General features: G+C 39.8%; 2 protein-coding genes across 5 annotated transcripts in view; one reads left to right on the top strand and one right to left on the bottom strand.

The window, feature by feature from the left end:
* Positions 1-18,189, top strand: part of LOC106631514 (transcription initiation factor TFIID subunit 4-like) — a 146,395-nt gene extending 128,206 nt beyond the window's left edge. For both annotated transcript variants that reach the window (XM_055726930.1, XM_055726929.1), the window contains exon 15: positions 16,369-18,189. In XM_055726930.1, coding sequence (XP_055582905.1) covers positions 16,369-16,536 — 168 coding nt within the window. In that variant the 3' untranslated portion in view covers positions 16,537-18,189. The remainder of the gene's footprint in view (positions 1-16,368) is intronic.
* A 741-nt stretch (positions 18,190-18,930) lies between these two features.
* KCTD15 (potassium channel tetramerization domain containing 15) overlaps positions 18,931-23,817 on the bottom strand; it is a 45,535-nt gene continuing 40,648 nt past the window's right edge. For all 3 annotated transcript variants that reach the window (XM_027813186.2, XM_055726931.1, XM_027813187.2), the window contains one exon: positions 18,931-21,840. In XM_027813186.2, coding sequence (XP_027668987.1) covers positions 21,685-21,840 — 156 coding nt within the window. In that variant the 3' untranslated portion in view covers positions 18,931-21,684. The remainder of the gene's footprint in view (positions 21,841-23,817) is intronic.

Below are 23,817 nucleotides of genomic sequence, written 5' to 3'. Positions count from 1 at the left end.
CAGACATGGCTAAGTCTCAAACATGGCTGAGACTAATCTTAATGAAATCAGAACGGTTGTGTTCTGTGTGTGATGACTGTAAATTGACGGGGTAAATCAGATCTTTCCAGGTTGCAGCATACTACTTGTTAATATGTTCTTTGTAACGGTGGTTTTGTTGAATAGCCAGCACACCTTTATGACCAGCCAAAATTTCCATTTCTTACCTAATGGACTGACACATAATATATTATTTATTAAAACCATGATTCTAACTGAAATTTTGTCTAAGTAAACGTTAGTACATCGGATTCAAATGGTACTTTTGGTCAAAATACTGTTTTCTTCATTGAGTCCCTGCTGCCATCAACCATACACTCAATCTCATGCTATTCATCTGCCCTGAACATAACTTTGGCCTGTTTGTCTTCGAATTTATAAATTGTCGAACTGGGTTTGCTTTTGAAATTCACTTAAAGTTCTGTATTTCAACAAAATGAGACAAAGAAAGATGGTTTTAACTAAACCTACTATGAATGTTTCCATGAATTCATGTGATATGAAAAATTGCTCTTCTCTAGCTAGCAGTTTTATTTTGTTCTGTGAAAATAAATATAGCAGTTCCTAATCTTTTAAAAATTCTTTAAGCATAAATTAATGATAGTTTAATCAGTTTTCTGGCTGTTTACATGTTTTTTCCTAGTCAGTTCTGCATCGTGATGCCCTTATATGTTACATTATGGTGCTGTGATACAAAAGTAAAATTAATAGCTGTAAAAAAGTGACAACATTCTGCTCTAAGAATGTGCAATATTGTTTATTAAAATTATCCTGTTTAGAGGATTTTACTGAACTTCATTTTTCTTGAACTGCATACTAATTTTAAAGGTCAGTGTGGTTAGTTACCATAGTAGTGACCTAAAAATAACCTTTCTAGTGTACCTGTATATTTCTGATCTGTAGTGTTAGCATTCAGAAATGTTCTTTCCCTTAGAGTTTCAGCAGCTAAATAAGTTGCAACCCCTTCAGCTATACTCATAAAAATTTGCTTCCAGACAACATGGTCTGTTTATTGTGTAATAATCGAAATGGCACTAAATTGCAATGATTGCTGAACACTTAGGAATTGCATTAACCACTTAACTGCTAAACTATTTTCCATTTTCTTCCTCACTGTGAAGTATTATATTGATTTTCCTCTTAGTTAGAGCTGCTTACTCAACCTCTGAGATGAACAGAATATTTTAGTAGCCTCACTGTCATATTTTGAGTCAATGAGCAGTGACCTTGGCTACGAATTTTCTAGAGGTTTTTAAAAAAGCTATCAAGCAAAATAGCTCGCAGTGCATAGCCTTGAATCTTTACAGAAAATAGAGGGAAACACAAAACATCTCTGCTAAGTGAGTTTAAAAAAAATTTATGGAGGATTAAATCTTTCTCTTTCCCAATATATTAGATGGGTTATTTCCTATTACTTTTAATACACTGCTGCTAAGACAAATTGGTTAGTAGTTATGAGGCCTTATCCAGGGACTTAATTGTAGCCTGTAATGTGGTGCTGGGAGTGTAATTAAAAATCTAAATACAGCGATAGGTGAAGAATTTTAGTCATGCCATTGTTGTCTATGGGGATGTTGATGATTTTTTATTTTCTAACTATTCTTTGTTAACAGAGGTAAAACAGACAAGCGCTTAAGCAATATCAAACTTCAAAGCTCCATGACGATTGCTAGCTAAACTAGTTTTGTTTCCAAATATTTTAGTTTAACATGGATTTCCTTTTCTCTCCAAGATTTATAGAGATAAATTCTGGCCCTGTTTGTTTCTGAGAAATCTTGTCAGAAAAAGCAGAGGGGTTTTTGGTTTGTGTTTCTGTGGCGTGTTTGGTTTGGGGTTTTTTTAAGCAAAAGCTTTCAAAAATCTTGCTGCAAAATAGGGGGGGAAAGGCTGATACAGGTAAGGAAGAGTTAAATAGAAATTGAGCGGGGATGCTGGGGGGCAGCAGTGCTGCAGAACATAGCAGTGTTCGTGCGAAGGCAAGTCATTTCCCGAAACACTGCAGACACATGGCCTGAGGCAGTCTAAAACCTTTGGAGACCAAAATGGCTCGCAGGAGTTAGAAGTAATAAGGTGTTTTTCCCTTCTTTCTCCTTCACTGAAATTCTGTAAGGTTGCTATGCATTACCAAGGAACAATGCCACTATTTTTGTGTTTTATATGGGTATTAAGATCCATTACAATTTGACATTTTTAAGATTGGTTATCCTGTAGTTTGGTGTTAAATTGAAGTTGTTTGTTTTGAATTTAATTCTTTCATTTTTCAAAGGAAAAAAGGCAGCACTGCTGTGCTGATAGCTTACTGAAGTATGCCAGGATTTGATGTTTGAATTGGATGTTTGCTATCCCAAAATACAGGCAAAATTATCTGTGAAGGAAGTCTTGGCTTCTATTTTTTTAAAATCATTCTTTAAGTCTGAAAGATGCTTTCTGGCTAGCTTTTCACAATCAGATTGTGGAAGATATTGCACATATAATATCTTTAAGGCATACTGTTTCTGGGATTATTTTTAACACTATGTTACACATCCAAGATGTATTGTGCTTAATGCAACCTGCTTATGATTATTATAACCCTTATATGTTTGCAGCAGCTAAATAAACTCCACATCAAATAAATTACTGCAGCAATGTTATTAGGCCAGCAGCAATGTTAAGGACATCTGTTAACTCTTTTTCCAATGCCCTGTCCTTACTCGTTTATTCTAAACATTTCTGTTGTTAATTACTACTTAAGTACATGAAGTAGTCATTCAGACATAGCTGTGAAGACCAGCCGAGGAGGATGAGGCAGGGTTAGGTCCCATTCGTAGCTTTGCTCTGAATGCCACAGTGAGGGGGGACCTGTAGCTTAGTGGTTTAGGGTAAACACAGATAAATCAAGACAGCGCAATGGCTAATGGACATATATTTCCATTACTGTAGTTACAGCAGTAGTCAGGGCTGTAGCCAGGGAGACCTCATCTCAGTCAGCAAGGCGTCCTAGTCTGAACAACTTTCCCCACTTAGGCCCTAAAAGTCTAACTTCTTGTTATTAGACCTGGTGGAAAAAATTTGCGATGCAGCTTTCTCTGTCAAAAAATATTTTTGTCAAAGATAAAATGTTTAGCAAAAATACATCCGTTTCAAAAACGTATTTGTCAAGAAGGTTTCTCGGCTCCAAGATGACATTTCTATTGAGAAAGTGAGTCTGTTGCAGCCCAGATCTGGGAGATGAAAGATGAATGGTGCCTCCGCCACTGGGTTGACAAGTCTGCCACTCATGTTTGTTATAACGCAGAATGAAAACATTGTCGAGAATTGAAATGTTTTGCAGCTTAGTCTTTATTATGTGGCAAAACATTACACGTTAGAACCCAATTCATAGTTCTTTTAAAAAATAATTTCTTTCCATTTGGAATTCATGTGAGACCCACCATACAGTGTTTTGCTAGCTGGCACCAAGAGTGGCCCAGGTCTTGTCTTGCTTTGTAATTTAGTGAATTGCAGCTACTTGATCATGAAAACAAACAGGACGCTGTTTTTCAAAGGCTAGATGGAACTTAAGAGCAACTCTGGTAAATTAAATAAGTAATAATAAAAGGACCTGCAGAAATTCTCCATAGACAGTATCTAAAAGGTATCTGTTGCTGTTGGGAAGCTTGCCAGAATAGTGCAAATGTACGGAGCTTTTCATCAGCATTATAGGAAAAATAGATGCAAAGTAAGGAATACTCGATAAGTGCGTTTCATTTTTGTCATCTGAGCAATGTCTGGTTTTCAAATTACAGTCTTGCCTCTCAGTACCACTGAAGCAAACCTGTAGTGTATACTTACTCACAGTATTGCAAATTCAAGCATTTTCTCTTGCTCATTACTACTGCAGTTCAGCTAATCACAAAGTGCGCGTGGCTCATTGCAGCGTGCTAGGCTGTGGAGGATCACAGCTCAGATAGAAACCTCTCGTTAAGTGATTCACCTGCAAGCAGAGTGAGCAACTAAAGACAGGACTAACTGCCTGCAAGTGTACAAGTTCCAGGCTGCAGGATGGCACCCTCTCCTTTGCCCTTGTTCTCCCTGGCAGGACCAAGGCACCCAAGGGGAGCGCTCGACCTCCTGTTGCAAAGCCCAGCGGCTGCCGCCAGCCCTGACCAGTGTTTCTCCCAAAGCGAGATTCCCACCCTTGCTCCCTAGAGTCTGCCAGATAAGATCATGGGTTGGCCAACTTTTATTTATGGGCCAATGAATTATGCAGCTGGGGTAATTAGATGTTTTTGTTTTGTGAATCAGGATTATGCTCCTGGGGTGCCAGCCTAGGAAAGTCTGCAAAACTGCATGATAAAAGTCATTTTTATGCAGAGGTGGAAATATTTGAATGCAAAAGAGAATTGGGAGGGGAGGCGGAGCTAATGTCATATTTTGGAGAGGAAAGGCAAAGTGTAAACTCTACTTGTTACCCATTAAAGCTTTTATTTCTCTTGCATTGTATAGGGAAGGAAGAGGTTCTTTTAGCATAAAGTCCAAAAGAAAACAAGTACTTCTGTCTTCCCCCATCTAGAGCTATAATATATATAATGCTTTTGTGTGATAGGAAAACATGTATGGCATTATATATGTATATTCAGGACCTCTGTATATTTATATGGTCACTGTGTGCTCTTTGTGTAATAGGACCCTGATTACAACTAAATTCAGTATTCTTTAATTAAACAATAATTTCCATTATATCCTTCAGTTGCATATTTTGAAAGACATTTGAGGTAGCAGACTAGTAAGTAGTTTTGTCTTCTCTAACCTACATGCCTTATGTTTGTGCCTCTAGAGAACATTGAATAACATATTTAAACTACTCATGTGTGAAAAAGCAAAATTATATCTCATGAACTGATTTCTTCACACATTCAAAAAATCGAATTCCCCTTTTGCTCAGATACTAAACAGAAATCAGAAGGGAAACAGTGTTTGTAGAAATGATACAGTATTTCAAAATGGAGAAGATATCAATACTTTTAATGAGAAGGGATTATCGTAATTTCAAAAGTTGAATCATTTTACAAAGGTATTCTGTTATAAATGTAGTTTTCATTGTGTAGGCATTACGGTCTGGTTCAGTTGATAATGAGTCAGAGAAGTTTACTGAGCTGTTATGATTTAATATTTTGAGTTAACTCTAGATATTGTAAAACAGTAATTGGTGATCATCATCCATAAGAACTAGTACTGTCAAGTGCTAATGTTTTATTTACATATAATAAAAACTAGAGGTGCATATGTTCTTGTGGCTATCATTAGTATTTATTAAATATATATTTATGTTTTCCATATGTCTGTGTGTATGTAGTAGTTTTGTATGGGTATGTATAAATTACGCCAAAGCCACGGTCTTTCATGAATTTTAATTACTGTGTAGCTATTTGAGTTTTTGTAAACAAGGCAGACTAAATTTGAAAGCAGTCCACCAGATGAGCTGTTCTGGCAATCCCTTGAATCAAAGCTTAGACTTTCAAACTCCAACTTCTATATGAAATAGAACTTGATGACATGGGATGTAAGTCTTTAAAAAAAAAAGCAAACCAAAAAAAAAACCACCCCACACTAAAAAATCCAACCCAAACAAAACAAAAACCCCAATAATAGTAGAAGTTTCAAATACCGTCTCTTGATTTACAGTATCTGTCCATTTTTCCAAACTTTGGGGAGAACTGATGTTTATTGCCATAGAATTAACATTTTATTTTTTTAATATGATGCTGTTTAGTTTTTATGGGTATGCAGAGTAGCAAGATGGTAAATTGTCCATAATAATGTTGCTTTTTATGCAAAAAACACATTAGACCCAGCCTGCTTCATAGTGTGAGTCGGTTAGACAGAGACGGAGTCGGGCACTGTGGGGAGCATTGCTAAAAACCTGAAGTTTGCTCTTGGAAGGCGTTGAGTCCAATGTAGTTCCTGCTGAAGGTGATGCACTTTTCTAAATAAGAGTGTAGTATGTAAAGAATACGGCAGGATCATCTTGAGCAATATTTTTAGAATACAGAATGTTCTAGTTGCTGATTTGTCTTACTGACTGGAAGAAACCAAAAGAAAACAAAACCCTGTAGTTTTGAAAGAATTATTTTGTTCACCTGGGGAGCAGGGAAGGCTTCTGAAGAGCAGCATATAATCTGGCTGTGCGTTTTGCTGCAATTTAATTTTAAAAGGGTAAGTGGAAGCCAAGATCTAAGAACTGTGGCAGTTAGTGGGAAAAGCTGATATGGATGATCAGGGTTAGAGTTCAGATAGAACAGATGGTAAAATAGTTATAACCTACTGTACCATATGTTACTGCCGCACACGTCCAGGTAGCACATTGTATGTACTGTGTGGAAAGATCAGTGATCCTAATTCAGGTTTTTAGAAAGAGCAAAAAAGCTCTTGAAAAACTGATTTCATAATTTCAGGCCAGGTTAATGACAAAGCCATAATTAGTTAAGCTGCACAACAGAGCTCACTGTTGTGGAAAGGGGTACAAAAAATTAGGAATAGCATGCAACTGTATCTTTTCCAATTCCCAAAAAGCTAAAATGAAGCTTGTATTTCAGGAAGTCTGTTTCAGGCTTGTTATACTTGAATTTCTGGGGAAAGTATTTAAAGAAAAAACAAATTCACAGCACTTGAATTCAGACCATTAAAAACAGGTTACGATTTGATTTATGATTTTTGCAACTTTTAATCAGGGGCCAGATTTTCAGAAGAGCACGCTGTCTTATTAAGGTGCCAGGGAAGTGATAAATTTCTTATTGGAAGGAACTGGAGCTTCCCTGGGTTAGAGTACCTCAGAAAACCTGACTTCTGATCCATAATCTCTGCTGTTATTACTCAGACACTTTTTAAAGAATATGATGTGACACCATGAAAATAGGAAGGTAAAAGGCAAGAAAGAGAAAAAAGGGTTAATAAAGTCAGAAGTACTGGGAGAAGAAGTGGAATGGTAGCAAAGAAGAAAAATGAAGGCAGGGAGTTGTGATTTGGAGTGGTGCTAAAGAGCCTCTGGGCTTGAGATTCATCTCGCATTTTATAATGCTCATGTTGTGTTGTATCATAATGCACTTGCTCCTACTAGAGCTAACTGTTCCTCCTTTCCTATTGCCAATGGTAAAAATAGGCCAGTAGCATCATTCCATACTATTGAGCGCATTCTGAATTCCATGTTGTTTTTTCACTTGCCTCTCTAATTAATTTAGTAATCCCTTTCCATGCGTGTGCGTGTGTACGTTGGCGTATGTCTGCTCGGTTGCCCTCTTCCGTCATCTGTTCGAGTTCTCACGTTGCTGATGATGGGTTGTGCCAGCTCCCTTCCAGAGACGGTGAATATATTACACCCCACTGCCTTTTGTTTAACTTTGCCAAAAAAAAAATCCCATCACGAGCCGCTGTTTTTGGCTAGTACTTTGAGAAGGGTTTGTCTTCTGTAGTTGCAACCCTCTTTTTTTTATATAATGTTCACGTTTATTTTATTTTGGGAGTCAATAGATAGGAGAAAGTTGTCTGTTGATACATCGATTGTTGTCAACTGTCGGGACCTGTTAGTAATAGCTGTTCAATATGCACACATGTTTTATGGTATTAGGTGATTTTGTGTGTCTTAAACTTATTCCCTGTTATATATTTTAATATCAGTTTTAATTAGAGTTGTTCATAACAGAACATTCTATTTTGGCTATCTGATTTTTAGTTTATTTTAAATAATAAGTATACATATTGTGGGTTTTTCTAATAAAGGAAAAGTGGTGATAGTTGGGATATTTACTTGTTAATTCTTCTTTTCTTAAGGTAGTCTGAGTCATATCCAGACTTCCCAGGGTAGTAAAGATGAGAAGTTAGAGACGAGAAGTTAGGGACGACTAAGAGCAGAGCTTTCACATCTGAAATAAAGGACCTGAGGAAGATAAACAGCACATGGTGACCATGATGCGTAAGGGTCTGTCTTCGTACTGTAGAAGGGAAATGAAAGAACATACTGAATGGGGGCTTTTATAAGCTTACTGATGACTGCAGGAAAGAAAGCCCACCTTGTTTCCTTCTTGCAGTCATTCTTCCAGGAGTTCTTTGTGCCAATCTGAATTAAGTTTTTCAAATATTTTCTGAACAAACAAGAGGGAGACTTAAATGTAAGAAACAGAAATGTTAAGAAATCAAGAAATGAGTGGCTAAATGATTCAGTGACTTCTCCCTGCTGAACTCTGTCATCTCTCCCCGATGTCTGAGATGCGCCAGGCCTTAATTATATTCCATGATATTTACAGTAATGGAAAGAGTGTTAGCCGTCTTCCACGTTTTATTTACAGATGTTAACGTCTTATTTGCTGTACATGGGACTGTGTTCTGACAACGTGTTTATCCTGCAAGCTGAAGGTATTAGCATTTAGGGCTTAATTTTATTGCCACTCCATCCAGAGATAACCTCATTGCCTGCTTTGTTGTGTTTTATTTAATGAGCTGGGTGTACGAATTAGGGCCGTATACTACCCTCAATCCACAGAGGAGCCTCTGGAAATTATAGGGAAAGGTGTATACCACTGTTCATAGATAGTAACTAATCTGTGAGCAAATTTTTGCACGGGAATAAAGCGTGCCAAGAGCTGGTAGATCTGTGCCTATTTTTGCCCTTTGTTTGGCAAGTGGTGCATAAAGTCACTTGATTGGCACTTGCACAATTGCTGGGAGTGCGCAGGGTGGCCAACAGTTGCAAACGTAATTATTTTAAAGTCTGGGTGTTATACATCATAATTAAGCTTAAGAATGGAAAGTCAGTTGAGATGAATGAGGGCAATTCATGCTCTCAAGACTTGAGAAAGTGATTTTGTGTTCAAGATTTAGATACTTTTCTCTCTGTCTCCCTCTCTTCCCCCCCTCCCACAGGAGGACTGGCAATATGTGAAACAGCTGTATAGTATCTGTGTCTCACCCTAAATAGGTAAGACGTAGCTAGCACGTGAAATGTCATGATGCACTTGTTTGTGCTGATTTTTTCTTCATCAAAACCAGCTATGAATGAATTTAGTCCCCCAGTTACCCTGCCCTCCCCTACAGTTGTTCTGCTCAGCACGTCTTCACTAACAGACAGACCAAAAAAGCAACCTTTACTGCACAGCAATTATGTATATTTTAATTAGATATTTGAACAATTAAATTTTACAGTTATATGTGTCTAGAGATTGATGAATGTCAAGAATATTTTAATTATTTTAAGTTTCTGATTAAATGGAAGTCACAATCATACGAGTTAGAAAAGAAAGGACCACCCAGTATGTAAAACTGAGATGGTTTTGAACTAATATCAAGGATTACCACAAGAGAAAATTCAGATGGGAATCAAATACAATTCAAGGAAAATGTGAATACTGCAAGTTGAGCTGTAGGGCTTCTCCCAAAGTTGATTTGACATTTCTTGACTCCCAATGAGAAACAATATACAGATGTACAGCATGACTGGGCTGGAGTAAGATGGGCAAGTCCTTTCAAAAAAAAAAAAAAAAAAAAAAAAAGGCAGGCGCACACGCACACCCGCCATGCTAATATTGAAAGATGAGAAAGATGAGAAGGTAAAAGCACCACAATGCCTGAAAAATAACAATAAAAAAATTTGGCAGGATTAGTATTTCAAAGGGATCAACACTTGATTAAACATTTGGAAAGCATGGGAGGAGAAACATTCCAAGCAAAATGAAAATATATGTGTATGATGGAAACAGGATAAATAGAATATTCCACTTATAATTACCATGCCAAGAATGCAGCCCAAACTTAGAGTTCTTAATCAGGTAAAATTGTCATTGCTTTTAAGTCCAAGTAAGGCAGTGAATTGTGATAGGTATGAGATGTTTGTGGATAAAGATGTTGGCAAGATCTATAGTTGCAGTGAAGAGCAGGTCCGTGAACAAAGGAAATGAGAAGACCTGGAGCCTGCACCACTAAGAAAATCGTGACTGTGTTGCAAGAAATCGCAGAGAATACAAGGCATCTTTTTTTATCACCTACCAAGCGAAGAGTGAGGGACACTGAAGGATCTTAAAAAGGTTAAAAGTCTTCACAGAATGCAGAGCCGTTTCTGTACAGGAGAAAACTTGGGTTTTTCTTTCTGTGCTAACGCAGTGATTTATCAGAGATCTACATGGAGAAATTGATTACAAAGTTAGAACTAGTTGCAGTCTGGTTTCTTCCTCAAAATGACCGGTTGAGGATTGGGAATTGCACACCCATCTCCCTTGAGCAGGTAAATGTCATAGCCCGTAGCTGCCTTACACTTTGTTTGCATTATTTATTTCCACCGGGGCAGACTTCTTCCCAAATTGTTTCTCACTGAAATGCCACGTTGCCTGCTTTTTGCCCCTGCTCTCATTCAGTTTGTGGGGGGAACACTCTCTTAGAGGAAGGAACAGAGGAATAGGTGGTCCGGTTGGCAATAGATGCCAGGTTCTCTCAGCTGGAAGTTTTTGGTGTGATGCTGTTTTACAGAGCAGGTTTTCAGTTACAACAGTGCTTGCCTATGTGACTTAGCTTACCGTTGTAAAGGCAAAGGGCAGGTACATATAAAGCATTCTTCTTGTAATGGCAGCCCATTTCTTTGGGTTCAAATAACATCATGTAATTATAAACTAAAGTGATCCCATCTAAAGAAAAAATTTTCACTGTATCCACGTCTTAGTATGATTTACTTTCCTCTCATTATTTCTTAATATAAAAATTACTGCATGCTGTCTTTGAAATGTTGCAATTGTGTTGGTATTTGAAGTACTTGTAAATACTTGTGCAAATCAGTTTTTCTGATGTTTGTCTGCAGGGCGAGGTGTGTGTTTATGTGCCCAGGGGAAACGAGATGCATTTGCATCCAAGAGGGTGTAGCAAGCCAACGCGTGCCAAAACGGAGTCTGTAGGAACAGTTGCGCTAAAATAGTACAGGATAAAAATGTTTGCAAATGAAGATAACTAGCTTCCAAAGAAATAATGGTATCTAATCCTCCCCGTAAATGTTGCTGATCTGAAGGCCTAAATGATAGCTTTTGGTGATGAATCGTTCTAAAGACACTTGTAAAGCCACCGTATTGTGCATATGAAGATGCACAATCCTTTTGTGGATATAATTATATTTCATATAGTACTGTTAATCTTTGAGGTGTTGACAAACAGTTATTAATTACTTTTCTGTACTTTGGGGGAATACTGATTTAAGGATGTTTTGGCTCTTATTTAATTCAGTGAAATCATTAGTATTAGCCTCAGTAGGTGCTGAATTAAACCCTAAATTATGTGGGACAGCTAATCATACATAATACTATACCTGTTTTTCATGTACAAAGTGCCTCTCAGCCGAAGATCTACTTTATGCAAGTAAACATCATTGCTGCACAGTATCTCCTGAATATTTCTTATGAACCAAAACCTCCTATTCATAAGAGCAGTCTAATATATACCTTATCTTCCCACTCCTCTTCAGTGCACAGAGGTTGGAGAGACGAAATTCCTGGTGGTTTTTTTACTCCATAGATAGCTTGGCTTTGAATTGTTACTGTATGATTCCTACTTTCAGACTTTGGCTTGAAGTGAAAGTCTGCCACGAGGATGTGCCATGTAGCCTGGGAAGAAAACCAGAAGATCTTTTATCATTATTGCCTTGTCTGTCTGGGTCACAGAGAAGCAATAGCCGCAGATCAAGACTATGTTCAAAGGAGAGATGTCAGGACTGAATTGTTTTCTGGTGAAGGAAGGATGGATAAAATATTAAATGCAGTCTTATATTTGCCCTTATCTTTGTGTTTCCTGACAAGAATATCGTACTGTATTTCCGTGGTTCTGTAATTCAGAGCTGAAGGTATATGGGTTTGTGAAAAAATTTATGTAATTGCTCAACGGTAGAAATCATGATCATAAAAATAAGTGTAGATTTTGTATTACATGTGCTTTCTTACATGAAAGCACTTCTATCTCGAGCAAGGAACACAGTACACTTTTGAGAGTTACTAGGTTTAATTTTCATACACCTGCTGCTGTAATTATTGTAATGTAATGCATAAAGACATTTTTACTTTCTGAGCAGTAAGGAAGTTTGTCCATGAAAATTTCAGAAGAGGTGTATCTGTCTCAGCCCTCTTTTCCAGTAGCTTTTAAACCTTTCAGGAAATACTGATCAGACTGGGGGGGGGCGGGCAGCAGAAGGGGGTACAGAGGTAGGAAGGAGCTCAAGATTTTAAGTCCCTACAACTTCCACGGAAACTGTTGGCTTAGGTACAGGAAAGAGAGACGTGCTGGTCTCGCCAGCAAGGAGAAGGCTGCAGGATGAGCTCGGCAAGCCCAGGTTTGGCTTGGGGGCCATGTGTCTGCTGGGTGGCCGATGAGCACATGCAGCCTGGTGGGTCACCCACCCCGTGGGACACCCACCCCGTGGGACAGCACTTGCCTGGCTGGTAAGTGAGGGTGGGAGAAGAGCCGACCACGGAGTAGTTCTGAGACTGTTTTGAAGAAGGTGCAGGTTTGGGAGGTGGGGGGAGGTTGTGACGGGGGAGGGGGGTACAGCGGACTGAGAGTACTTCTGGAGGAGGTAGGAGGTGAGGAATGCTCCGTAGAGGAGCCGGGTTTATTGTGGTAAGCAGTACCAGGGAAATGTGAGACATCTGTCGGAAATGAGGCTTCGTTGGCTTCTCTGTGCACAGGACTATCTGTTTTAATTTCTACCCTGTCAGTGTGAGAGTGTATTTCTTTGGCAGGTTGTGGTATATTTACCTAGTGATCTGCCAAGTCTTTGGTCAATATTTTATTTGGGACCGTTTTTATTCTCCTTTTCCAACAGCATGAGTTTCTTCATAGAGGGCCATCATGGAAATAGCAAAGAGGCTGAGATGGGTGGCCCAGATCTTGTCACGTCTGGCATGAGTTCAGAAGTGCTTCAACATGTGCACACGGAACCAACAATTACTGTGATTCTTCTTGAGCCATAATTTCAAACTAGGTAGCTTCCAACAGTTGAATTGAGCTTGACAGCTCAATACTTATTTAAAATACTGTAAGCTATATATACATCAGCTGTGCGTATCTGAAGCGCATTAAAGCCCATTAAAGTAAACGGACTCTGACTGTTTCAGCGGGTCTTGGATTACAGGTTAACAGAGAGCACAGCGCCATGGCGTTTTTGTAAATTCCTGCATTTGATTTTCTGTGGATTGATTTTTCTCTTCAGCCCCAGCTGGGAGCAGCACTTAGAGGAGGGGGGTGTCTCAGGTAAGCCCTGTTGTAGCCCATCCCTCTGTAGCCCCCCGAGGAACAGGTGTAGCACAAAATCACGCTGTCTGCTGGCTTCCTTGCTGTCCTGTTGGATTTGCAATTGCCGAGTTCAAGGCAGTCACCTGGGTGTGTTACAAGAAAGCAGGACTGAAGCAGCAAGGGAGGAGAGGCAGTGGGGAGGAGGAGAGGATGGGATGGAAGGGGTAAGAAGTCACTATAACTCATGTATGTAAGCAGTCTCAAAATGAAGAGGCAGAAAGGGTTCGTATATAAATTACATTTTTTTTTCTGGTCTGGAACATCTGAAATTATAAATAGAAGTTCACTGATACAAAAGCTAGAACTGATGTGTATCTGAGTGGGTGTGATTTGGTAATAGCTTCAGTGTGGCAGGCCAGGAAATAAAGGATGTAAACAATATACAACCATGTATTTTTTTATTAGAGCTTTTATCTTTGTAACTCTTATTACTTGCCATAGATACAGACAACACCGGCGTTGTTTGGGTTAACGTAAAGTCTCTTATGCTGATCAAAAATGTGATTTTTCTTGAGTTTTTCTTGAGATTTTTCTTCAATTCCACTATTCTTGGCAGTTATTTTTAACTATGCTTGCCTCATGTATGTAATGAAAAAATCATGGCATTTAGTAGTCTATATTTTTTATGTAGCATCTGCAGAATAATTTTGAGTACAATGCAGCACCAAAAAAAATGGTCTTCAATTTAGAGATCATATTGACAGATATAAATTACTGTACTGTCGGTTTACAGATGTACTTCTGCACTTTCTAAAATAATTGTTACAATTTTTTCCACTTTGTAAAACAATTACAGAATTTTCAGGTAACTGGTGGGCTTACAAGTGCAATCAGGAAGGTGCATAGCTTAATGCCATGTTATGATGTTGCATTAAGTATATGTTCTTCCTACGTAAAAGTTCAGTATCTCAAGTGATAAATGCAGTGAATATGACTTACCACATCTTAATTCCAGCTACTTTGTCCAAATAGAAAGCAGTCATTTGCTGTAAATGTACCTCAACTGATTCAAGAAATGGTTTTGTGTGAAGAAAAATTTAAAAACTTAAGTAGCTTTTCTGTTAATATTTGGTAAGGAAGTGCAGGATGGTTCTAGTCCCGCACGCTATGGACAGTATTTTTTAGATGTGTTTGAGGTGGCCGCATTTTGTACAAGTGTATTTGTCATTGTTCAGGAGCTGTAGTTAAGATGAATCTGAAATAAGTTTTACTTGGGGCAAGGGGGAGAGATGTTTGGGGAACAGAGAAGATTCAAGAAAAATATTTTTGAGGCAGCTTGATTTAAAATAAACATATATACATAGTTTCTGGGAGAGCTGGAAACAGTGGCAGCAGCCGTGGCAAAGTGAGTGCATGAGCAGAGTGCAGGTGAGAGGCAGCTTAAGGTAGGGTATAGTTCCAGACCTGTAGAAGATAAAGAGTACGAGTTTAAACGCTGCTGCTGCTTTCAGGAATGCAAAGCGTTTTTGTGTAAAGGCTGAATTCAGAGCACTGCTAAATAAATGGACTGTGCACTGGGGATGTGTCTGGCTTCAGCATGGATGAGCAACCCTTGCAGCTGCAGCACATGCTTTTCCTATGAGCAGTGAGGTTAGGTGGTGAATCAATTAATCTATTAACAAAAACTACTCTGTACTGGGGAACAGAATCCCTCAGATCAATTACTCATGTGGCTCAAAGGTTGTGGGCTTCTCCCTCTCTTGCCTGCAAGCTTAGCCACATTCATTTCTCTACATTAGGCCTTTTGTGTTTGCGGTTACAAGAGAATAGGATTTGCCCCACTAATGTAATTTAATGATCAGGTATAGGAGAAGTAACTTGAATGGTATAGTTCTGCAAGGAGTCTGACTGCTGCTACACAGGGAGAAAAGTAACAGAGAAGACTGCCATGTCTTACTTGCAATAAGCCATCTATGTTTCTCCTACAAACTTTCAGTAGTAAAATTACACTTAACTGTATTTTTAATGGCTAGAATCAAGATCCTACAATATGAATTTCCTGGGGAACGAGAGGTAGGTTATTAAGAGCAACTGTAAGTGATTTTGGGATTTTAAAAGTATTGACAGCTTTGCCAGATGTCTTAGAGGTTTGAAAGGTAATTTAAATCTTTTTAGAGGTTGGAACCTATTTTTCTAAGTTAGAACATTTTATTTTGCCAGAAATCAATTGGAATTAATCAAAACAATGGTCTCCTAAGGATGAAAAAGGGGTTAAACGTGTGTGTGTGTGTGTGTCAGGTTTCGGTTTTAAACTCAACAAGACTGCAGAGACCCTGTAATTACATCCTTTCAATTTCTAAATATTCAGATCACAGTGTTCTCGGGCCCGGGTTGTGAATTTTCTGTCTATATAGAAAGCCAGGATGAGGTATGTAGTAATTTAGTACCATTGAATCCATTTAAAGACTTTATCATCGCGTGGTCCGAGTCTTTGTGATTTTCCTATGTAATTTTCCATCTCTCGGCTGAGCATTGGTTGTGTACTTGAGCAAGATTGTTCAGTACCTCCCCACACTAAAGCCTTTCTCTTCAGCAGTTCCAGAGGAGAGAATCGGGTCCCCGTGGGACTTGCAGCTGCCGAGGTTATTGTAGTAGCAACATCCTGATACACCACTCACCTTTCTCCAGTCCTAGATCCAGGAGTTGGAGTAGGACGGTGTGCATGTTTGATACACTAAAGATGGCTTTATCTGCTGCATAGTATTGTCCTTAAAAGGCTCCTGAAATCAAACTGATCAAATAGGTCAACGGTTTACATGACCGTAGCAGGAGAATTGGTCAGACATATTTGTCTCGAGTTGTAAATGAACAAGGTCTGGCCTCACATGCGTTTTCACTTGAGTTCCTTTACTCAGGTTAACTTGGTGAGACTCAGAAGAATAGAGGGAAAAAAAAAAAAAGGGGGAAAAAATCTCATGTAATACTTTCAGAATTAGGCTCATAATAATCCATTTAAGAGGCTTAAAATTATCCAGCAGTTAGTACTCGTAAACCTGAGAGTACGAGGAAACTCCTTACTGTTGCAGGACTTTTGACTTTGCTGTGTTTTCTTTGCAGGGTCTCGGTATGTCTGGTGGCAGCCAGGCTGGCTTGGGGACCCCTTCATCCAGGCAGTATGCACGACAGAAAATAACTCGCGTAAACCTCAGGGACTTCATCTTCTACATGGAACAGGAAAGAGAAATGAGCCATTCTCTCCTGCTCTATCGAGCTTTGCTTAAATAAAGCCAAGAATTGTACTGATTTCTCCATACAGAAGCTCAACTTGCATTGAAAAGCTGTCATTTTAATGTGCCTTCTATTTTTTTCAGAAGTCAATGTTCCAGTAATTTTGTTTTGTAAAATTGTCACATGCAATAAATCCCCTTTATGTAAAAAAAAAAAAAATACTATAAAAAACACAAAAAAAAATGTGCAAAAGGTTTTCAAGTGTTAAATCCACAGATACAACCAACATCAAAGTCTTGCTCCACTTGGCCATTTTAGGTAAGGCTGAAGTAGCTGTCGTTGAAGTGACGCAAATGGGAAGACTGCGGCAATGGCTCACCTAAACCATCCCACGGCAAGGAGGATTGGGACCTAACCGTGGTGTCAACCTGTATGTTCACGTACGGTGCTGGTTTTGTTTTCTTCTTAGTTTTACTAGCACTCTTTCCACTCACTAGCCATGGCGATACCTGTTGTTATTTTAGATGAGTTGTAATTGCAGTTTTTTGCACAGCGAAGAGAATAGCCACTGCACACGCTCACAGATTTTATACATTTAGGATTTTTGCTTTTACTGCACAGCTCATTTCCTGAGTCAATTGCTGAACCAAATCCGAAGTGTGTGAAATCTGTGTGTTTGGGTCCCAGCTTAGTTACCTTGACTAGCTTCCAGTTGTTTTCTAAAGCTCTTCAACCTTTTGCACATTTGTAGCAACTGGTTAGTAACATGATTCAAAGTTGCATTTTATTTTCTAAAAAATATGTTAATTTATTTATTGCAAAGAGTATGGTTTAATGGTGGTTTTAAAAGAGAGTATTGTTCAGTAAAGATTTTAGAGTATTCTATATGGATTTTTAAAGTCACTGTTAAGTTTTTTGGGGCCACTTCCACTCTTGGAGAATCCCAAGAGCAGGGGCGACCCCCGGCAGCCCGGTGCCGTGGGGCTGGCAGGGCAGCGCCACGTGGGACTGGCGATGCCTTTGCCTGGGACGATTGGACCCGAGGACTCCAGTCCAGAGAGGCTCATGAATAAGCGTGTGACTTTAAGCATAATGAGTAGTTTTAAGTACTTAAAGGTGGGATGAATGCTTTTTAAACACTTTGCTGAATTGGAATTTAAGAGGCCTGCACTAAAGCCAAGTGAAGTTTAGTGTGAGTCTTTTAAATGGCATGGGGATAGGAATATTGAGCAGGCAGGTGGGCACAAGTTGTACTTCAGACATAACAGTATTATCAGTAACCATGGAAGGGAGACATTTGCTTATTTATCTTTTCAATTTTTACTATGTTATGCTTGCCACTTTTTTGAGGCAATATTTTTTTTTTTGATGGGAAACCATAGTGAAAGCACAAATAGAACTATTTGTCCAATAGTTTTAAAAACAAAAGTTTTAATTATTTTTTAAGGTTTATGAAAAGCAGAAGAAAATTTATACTGCTGCTATTTAGCCAAAAGATTATTCATAAGGTATTTAAGGCCAGGAAGTGTAAAATTATGTTTTAAATGTATTGATAATTTGTACATATTGTTTATAAAGGCCTTGTGTTTATTAGAATTACGTTATTTTGATGATTTCTGTACATACTCGTAAATACCCCCAATTTGTGTGAAAACATACTCCCTTATTTGTACTTATTTTGTAAAGAAATAAAACAATTTACTAAAGTAACACATCGAGTGACATACAGTATTAATTTATCAAACATGAATTTCACATTGTCTTGTAGTTCTTAAGCACTGTTCAGAAACATTTTGCATTAAAATATTAACAGAATACCCACAAAGAAATATTAAAACCAAATACTTCAATGTTTTGTTGTGCTGATTCTTATCCCTTGTCAAACATCTAATAAAATTGTCAACAAACCTCGATGTAATTAATACAGTGAATGAATGCACTCAACAGTTGCTTTCTCAAAAGCGATTAGTCCAGTAAGCACAACATAACATTCTCTTTCGCTTTCTTTCCGAGACGTGGGAGCACAGTGGTGTAACAGGGTTGTACACAAAGTGCTAGTGAAAACTCGTGTTCTTCAAGCCAGTTTCAGTGCTCAGCAACAGCGAATTGGAACAATTTTGTTCAATCGAATTAGGTGAAAAACCGGGCTGCATTTACTTTTTGGCCTGCATAACAAAACCATTTGCTGGCTGCGCACCACAGCTTTGCTGGAGTTTCTATGGTAGTTTAAAACCTGTATTAGCGATGCTGAGCAATGTTCTTAATTAAGTTATGTTGCTACGGTTTAAGGCCAGAAGTAAAAATTCAAATCAGTTTTTGCTGATATTGCTGCCTAAAAATATAGGGAAATAAGTAAAAAAGATATAAATGAAACTGTAATAAACTTTAAATAAGTGACCTGAAGTTACTAACTAAAAGAACATGTCCTAGCTTAACTTTTTTTTTTTAAAAAAAAGGCATATTTCTTCTAACGAAGTGATTGTTTCCACATGTCTTCCTTGCCTTAGCGCTATTTTGCAGTCAATGTTGTGATGTCATGGCTCAAACTTTCCATCTCAAGTTCACATTTAACTTGGCTGGCGCAGCCTGGAACCCTTTACGATGCCACTGTAGCAAGCTGCCCTAAGTACTGGAGCTGCTTTATTGAGCTATAAAAAAAAATACGGTAAACACCAAACTGAAGAAAAACAAACCAACCAACCACAAATAACTTGCAATGTTCTACGCCTATCTAAAAGCATCATCCTGCTTCCAAGGTGGCGGGGGCCGCCTGCCTGCACCTTCGGCGGGAGCTGGACGTGCTCAGCACTCGGCGGGGACTCGGCGCCTGCAGACAGCCCCGGCAGACCTGAGTATCAGTGGCAGAACTGGGCCCCTGTGATTAAATGTAAACGTGAGGTGTTGGCCTTTCTCCCCTGGCTGAGAGGTAACGAACGGAGAGTGTGCGCCACCGACGAGCGCTCAGCCGCGCTCCTGCGGGCTCTCCCGGTGCGGGAGGGCAGGACAGAAGTGTATGTCGGCTAAATCAAGAAGCCGAACAGATTATTTAAGGATACTTTGAACTGAAAGTAAACTCAACGTCTGAAAGTAATAAATAAACCACTTTTTTTTTTTTTTTTTTTTTCCTTTTTGTAAGACATGGCTACATTAAGCTGAATGGATAAAGGCCAGAGGAGACGCAATCAAAAATTCTCACCTCTTTCAAACAACATGGGAGATACAGTGAGTGTTCCACCCTACTTGCTTATTTTTGATCATTTACTTTACAGAAATGTTTATGGCATGAAGTACTGTATAAGAAATGTGCATACACAAATACATGACAATTATACGTTAAGTTCTTTACAATATTAAATGTATAATATACAATTCTACAGATATCTTACATACAAAGGTGAATGTTGTGCCATATATTCAAATATGGCAATGCCTAGCAACTTTAGAATGTTGTACAAGTATAAAACCACAAAATAAAATAACTTTACAACTCTTTTAAAGTAGACAGATTTGCTCAACTGTTCTGCTAAGTTAGCAGGCCAACACGTATCGGCTAAGATTTCCAGAAGAGATCTTCGAGTTGGGTAACCAAGATAGAAAACACCTGCAGAGGTCCGATTTTCCACGGACAGGTATCCAGCCCTTTTCCAAAAATTAGACCCCTGCCTAGGTTGTGCCTTGGATAGTCAGTACAGCTCATCACTTTTGAAAATAATAGTCTTAAACACGATTTTTGTTATTTTGCCCTATTGTAATCGTTTGGCATGAAAGAATCGTTGACCACTTAGTACTCTGTCCCTTGTTCCATACGGCCGTATTTATGCATCTAAAAAGAGTTTTAAAATTCAGCATCTACAACAGTATTCTATAAATTAACGTGGGCGAAACTGAATTGTGATTAACACATGAATTAGTTATTGAGGACCCAATCATGCTAAACAGCAATAAACAGGATTTAGCAGAATGCTATTTATAACCTTGCACCTGCAAGCACGGTGCCGTCTCCTGAGTTAGGAAGCCCTGCAAGTCAGAGTCGATGCCGATGCGGGGGGAGCAGTAACCCCCTGCAGACAGCGGGCTCGGTTACAGAGAAAACTGTGCAGATGGAGGGCAGCTACGGAATCGGTACTGTAATCATAGTTTAAAATAACAGGGAAAACAATCGAAACCAAAGGTGGACTGCTTTCATCGGACAATGGCAGTAGAGGGTTTTAACATCTTTTTGCAAAAATTCCAGACCCATAAAGAGTAGGCTCGTGCAAAATTCTTAATGTTTCCTCCTAAATGTGGGCTTGTAACATGGTTAGTAAGTAACAAGGGGTGACAGAGCTTGCTTGGCAGAACCACGCTTCTTGGCTGATGCAAAACATTTAACAGTTTCTGAGTCAAAACAAGACTGGCTTTAAGAGAACTATAGCTCCACGTCAGGTATGTGACCCTCGTGTGATGGTGGATGGCATTTCATTTTGTGCTTCCAGATCCCTACTTTTGCAAATATTGCCTTAACTGGCCTTGCCAAATTTTTTGTCGCTTTTTTGTTTCGTCTGTTGTGGGGGTTTTTTTAGTACTGAGCACCAGTTGACTATAAATTGGTCCTTTTCTGGTTCTGGATTCTGTCCAGAGAGAGATATTTCAGTTGGAAATGTTGTATAAAAATAAGCCATTTGCTAGCATGAGTGAGTACAATCACAGAAGTGTAATGTAATGTATGGAGGTGTAAAGCACGCCTGATATGAAGGAGGTGCGGCAGTCAGGGAAGATACTCAGTGCAGTTTTTAGTGTACCATCTTCCTCGCCCAGGTGCCCACTTCCACGCGTCACAGCATCGGGGTATCGTTGGAAAGGCTGACAGAGCCGTTTCTCCTGCTGATCTATTCAAATTGCGTTAACTGGTCTTTCTGCAGAAGTCCGATCTAGGGTCAGGGGTTTGTGAAGCTTTGCCTTTTTCACCACCACAGCTGTTCAGCCCAAAGTACATTCCCAGCAGGCCTGGTACGCTGAGCATGCTCAGGAATTTCATCGTGAAAAACAGACAACTGGTTTTTCAAATGCATTTCATGGCTGGCTATGTGACAGGTAGTTTCAGAATACCACTAATTGGCAACATAAAGTCAAAATCTGTTTGCTAATACTGTTTTGCAAATCCTTAGTGTTTCACATAAGGGACTATTAAACGCTTCTACGGTTACAAAGGAGTACGGGTAGGGTCTAGTCCAGGGGCTCCTGTTTTATTCTGATTGTTGGGGTAGGTTGTGGTCGTCTGTCTTCGCGACACAGCACGTATTCACTGAACTGAGAGGAATCCACCCCACCACCGCATGAAGCTGCCACGTTAAATCCCTTCTGAAATAATCTTTCGAGCACCTGCAATGTGGGGGGAAAAAAATCAGATTATTATTTAGCAAATTTTAGTGATAAAAGCATTCAGAGGCACCGGATCTAAATGATGGATTTAGTCTTTCGAGTCCTTGTTGAATGAATATTATTCAGCTATAATTCTATAACTTATTCTTAAATGACTACACTGTGATTAAAGTCTCGCTCTCAGCAAACCTCTGTAGAAAACAAAAATTAATCAAACAAATAAGTACTCTGCAGAGCAGCTTAGTACACTATATAGTAAAAACCGGACTGCGGTTATATTGATGCTCTCTCTTACTGCTTATAGAAAGCTACGCAGGGTTTAAGTCGTAATAAGAAGTGCCCATTATTCATCAGTAATATGAACAGTCTTACAGAAAGTGGCTGAAAACATTTCTCAGCTCTTCTTTGGCAGATGAAAATGTATCAGGAGCCTGAGTGACACTTCTACCAGATCTTCACGGAAATCGCAGCTGTGATTTTCCCTTGCTGGAAGGGAGCGCTGCTTTTAGCAAAGCACGGCAGGGACGGGGTGTGGAGCCAAGACATGGACAATAGGGAAATGTTCTGGCCCAGAAAGAGGTTAATTTGTATTGCCCAAATATGTATTTTCTCTTTCTCCTTCTAAAGAAAAGTTGGTGCAATTTAGATGCATAAATTTAAGGAGCCCAGAGGCAACTTTAATTTCTGAGACTGTCACACAGCACATTACCCTAGGATATACTGATCTTGGCAATATGATCGGGGCCGTGTTTTCACATGCGTGAGCGTGTTGATATACGGTTTCCCAGCAGAGCAGGATGCACGCAGACTTTGCTCAGCATTGGGTGAGAGCCGATGCCAGATCCACCTTCGGCAGATCTGCAACGCAGAACCCACCGGAGGAGATGCCATGCTGCCTCCCTCCCGCCGGCTGCTCTCCTGAGTCCAGGGCAGCAGCCTGGAAAGATGGTTCCTGTGTTTTCTCTGCTGATAAATGCCACCAAGGGGAGCAGCCTGCACTGTTCTGGAACAGTCTCGCCAAGGTGCTGTATCTGTTGCTACAGCACGCGGGCCCACCGCGCTGGGCAGTGAGCCTGATGACTGACTAACCCTGCTGAACCTGGGGACACCAGCATCCCATGGGGCAGCTGTCTGCCACCCGCAGCGCCAGGGTAAAAACTTGTTCACTCAGCCTAGAGAAGTCTCTAAGCAATACGCCAGCCTTCGGACGGAGTCAACTCGTACACTTTCAGGGGTTTATAGAAAGAATTTTATGTTTTTCTGGGTTTTACTGGCCCTGCGAGCACTTCAGCAGTTCCCCCTGCTGCAGCAGTCCTTGGAAGCCTGATGTTTCCAGATCCGCACTACAGATCTGCACACCAGCCCGCTGCCCTCGCACACAGACGCACGTGAGGCCACGGTGCACTTCTTAGCGCACCATTCCTTGTGCCTGAATGTTGGCTTTGCTTTCTCCAGAAGCACCAGCTTGGAGCCTTTATGAAGGGTAGCTGATCTCAAAGGGACAGCTGTGTCCCAGCTGGTGTCGCAGTGCAAGGCAAACCACGGCAGCAGCACGTGCTGGTCTTAATCCGTGGGAATCCCCCTTTGAGGTCACCTGTGCTACCCATCTGCATTTTAATCCGCGGTAACTAAAACCTTGTACTTGCTACCCTGGCTGCTGAGGAGAGGCGAAGGAGCGGAGCTGCTCTAGCACAGCTTTGCCTAAGCCGTGCTGAATCTGCGGGGAATCCGCTTGCCTGAGGAGCTCTGCCTGGCCCTGGGACACAGGGACTAAACGTTCTCAGAAAGTCTCATCTGCCAAATCTCACTGACTTTTGCCCTGATTTTTATATACTGTAAGAAAGGTGTAGAACTGAAAGACCAAAAAAGCACTCCAGTGTCTGGAGGAAAAACGAACCTGGAGAGATTAAAAGAAGGGGCGGGAGAGCGGTTATCAAAATACATTCAAAAGAGAGAGAGAGAAAGGTTACAACTCGT

The sequence above is a fragment of the Falco cherrug genome, chromosome 14, assembly GCF_023634085.1.
Source record: "Falco cherrug isolate bFalChe1 chromosome 14, bFalChe1.pri, whole genome shotgun sequence".
Lineage (NCBI taxonomy): Eukaryota > Metazoa > Chordata > Aves > Falconiformes > Falconidae > Falco > Falco cherrug.
This window is presented reverse-complemented; position numbering and strand designations above follow the sequence as displayed.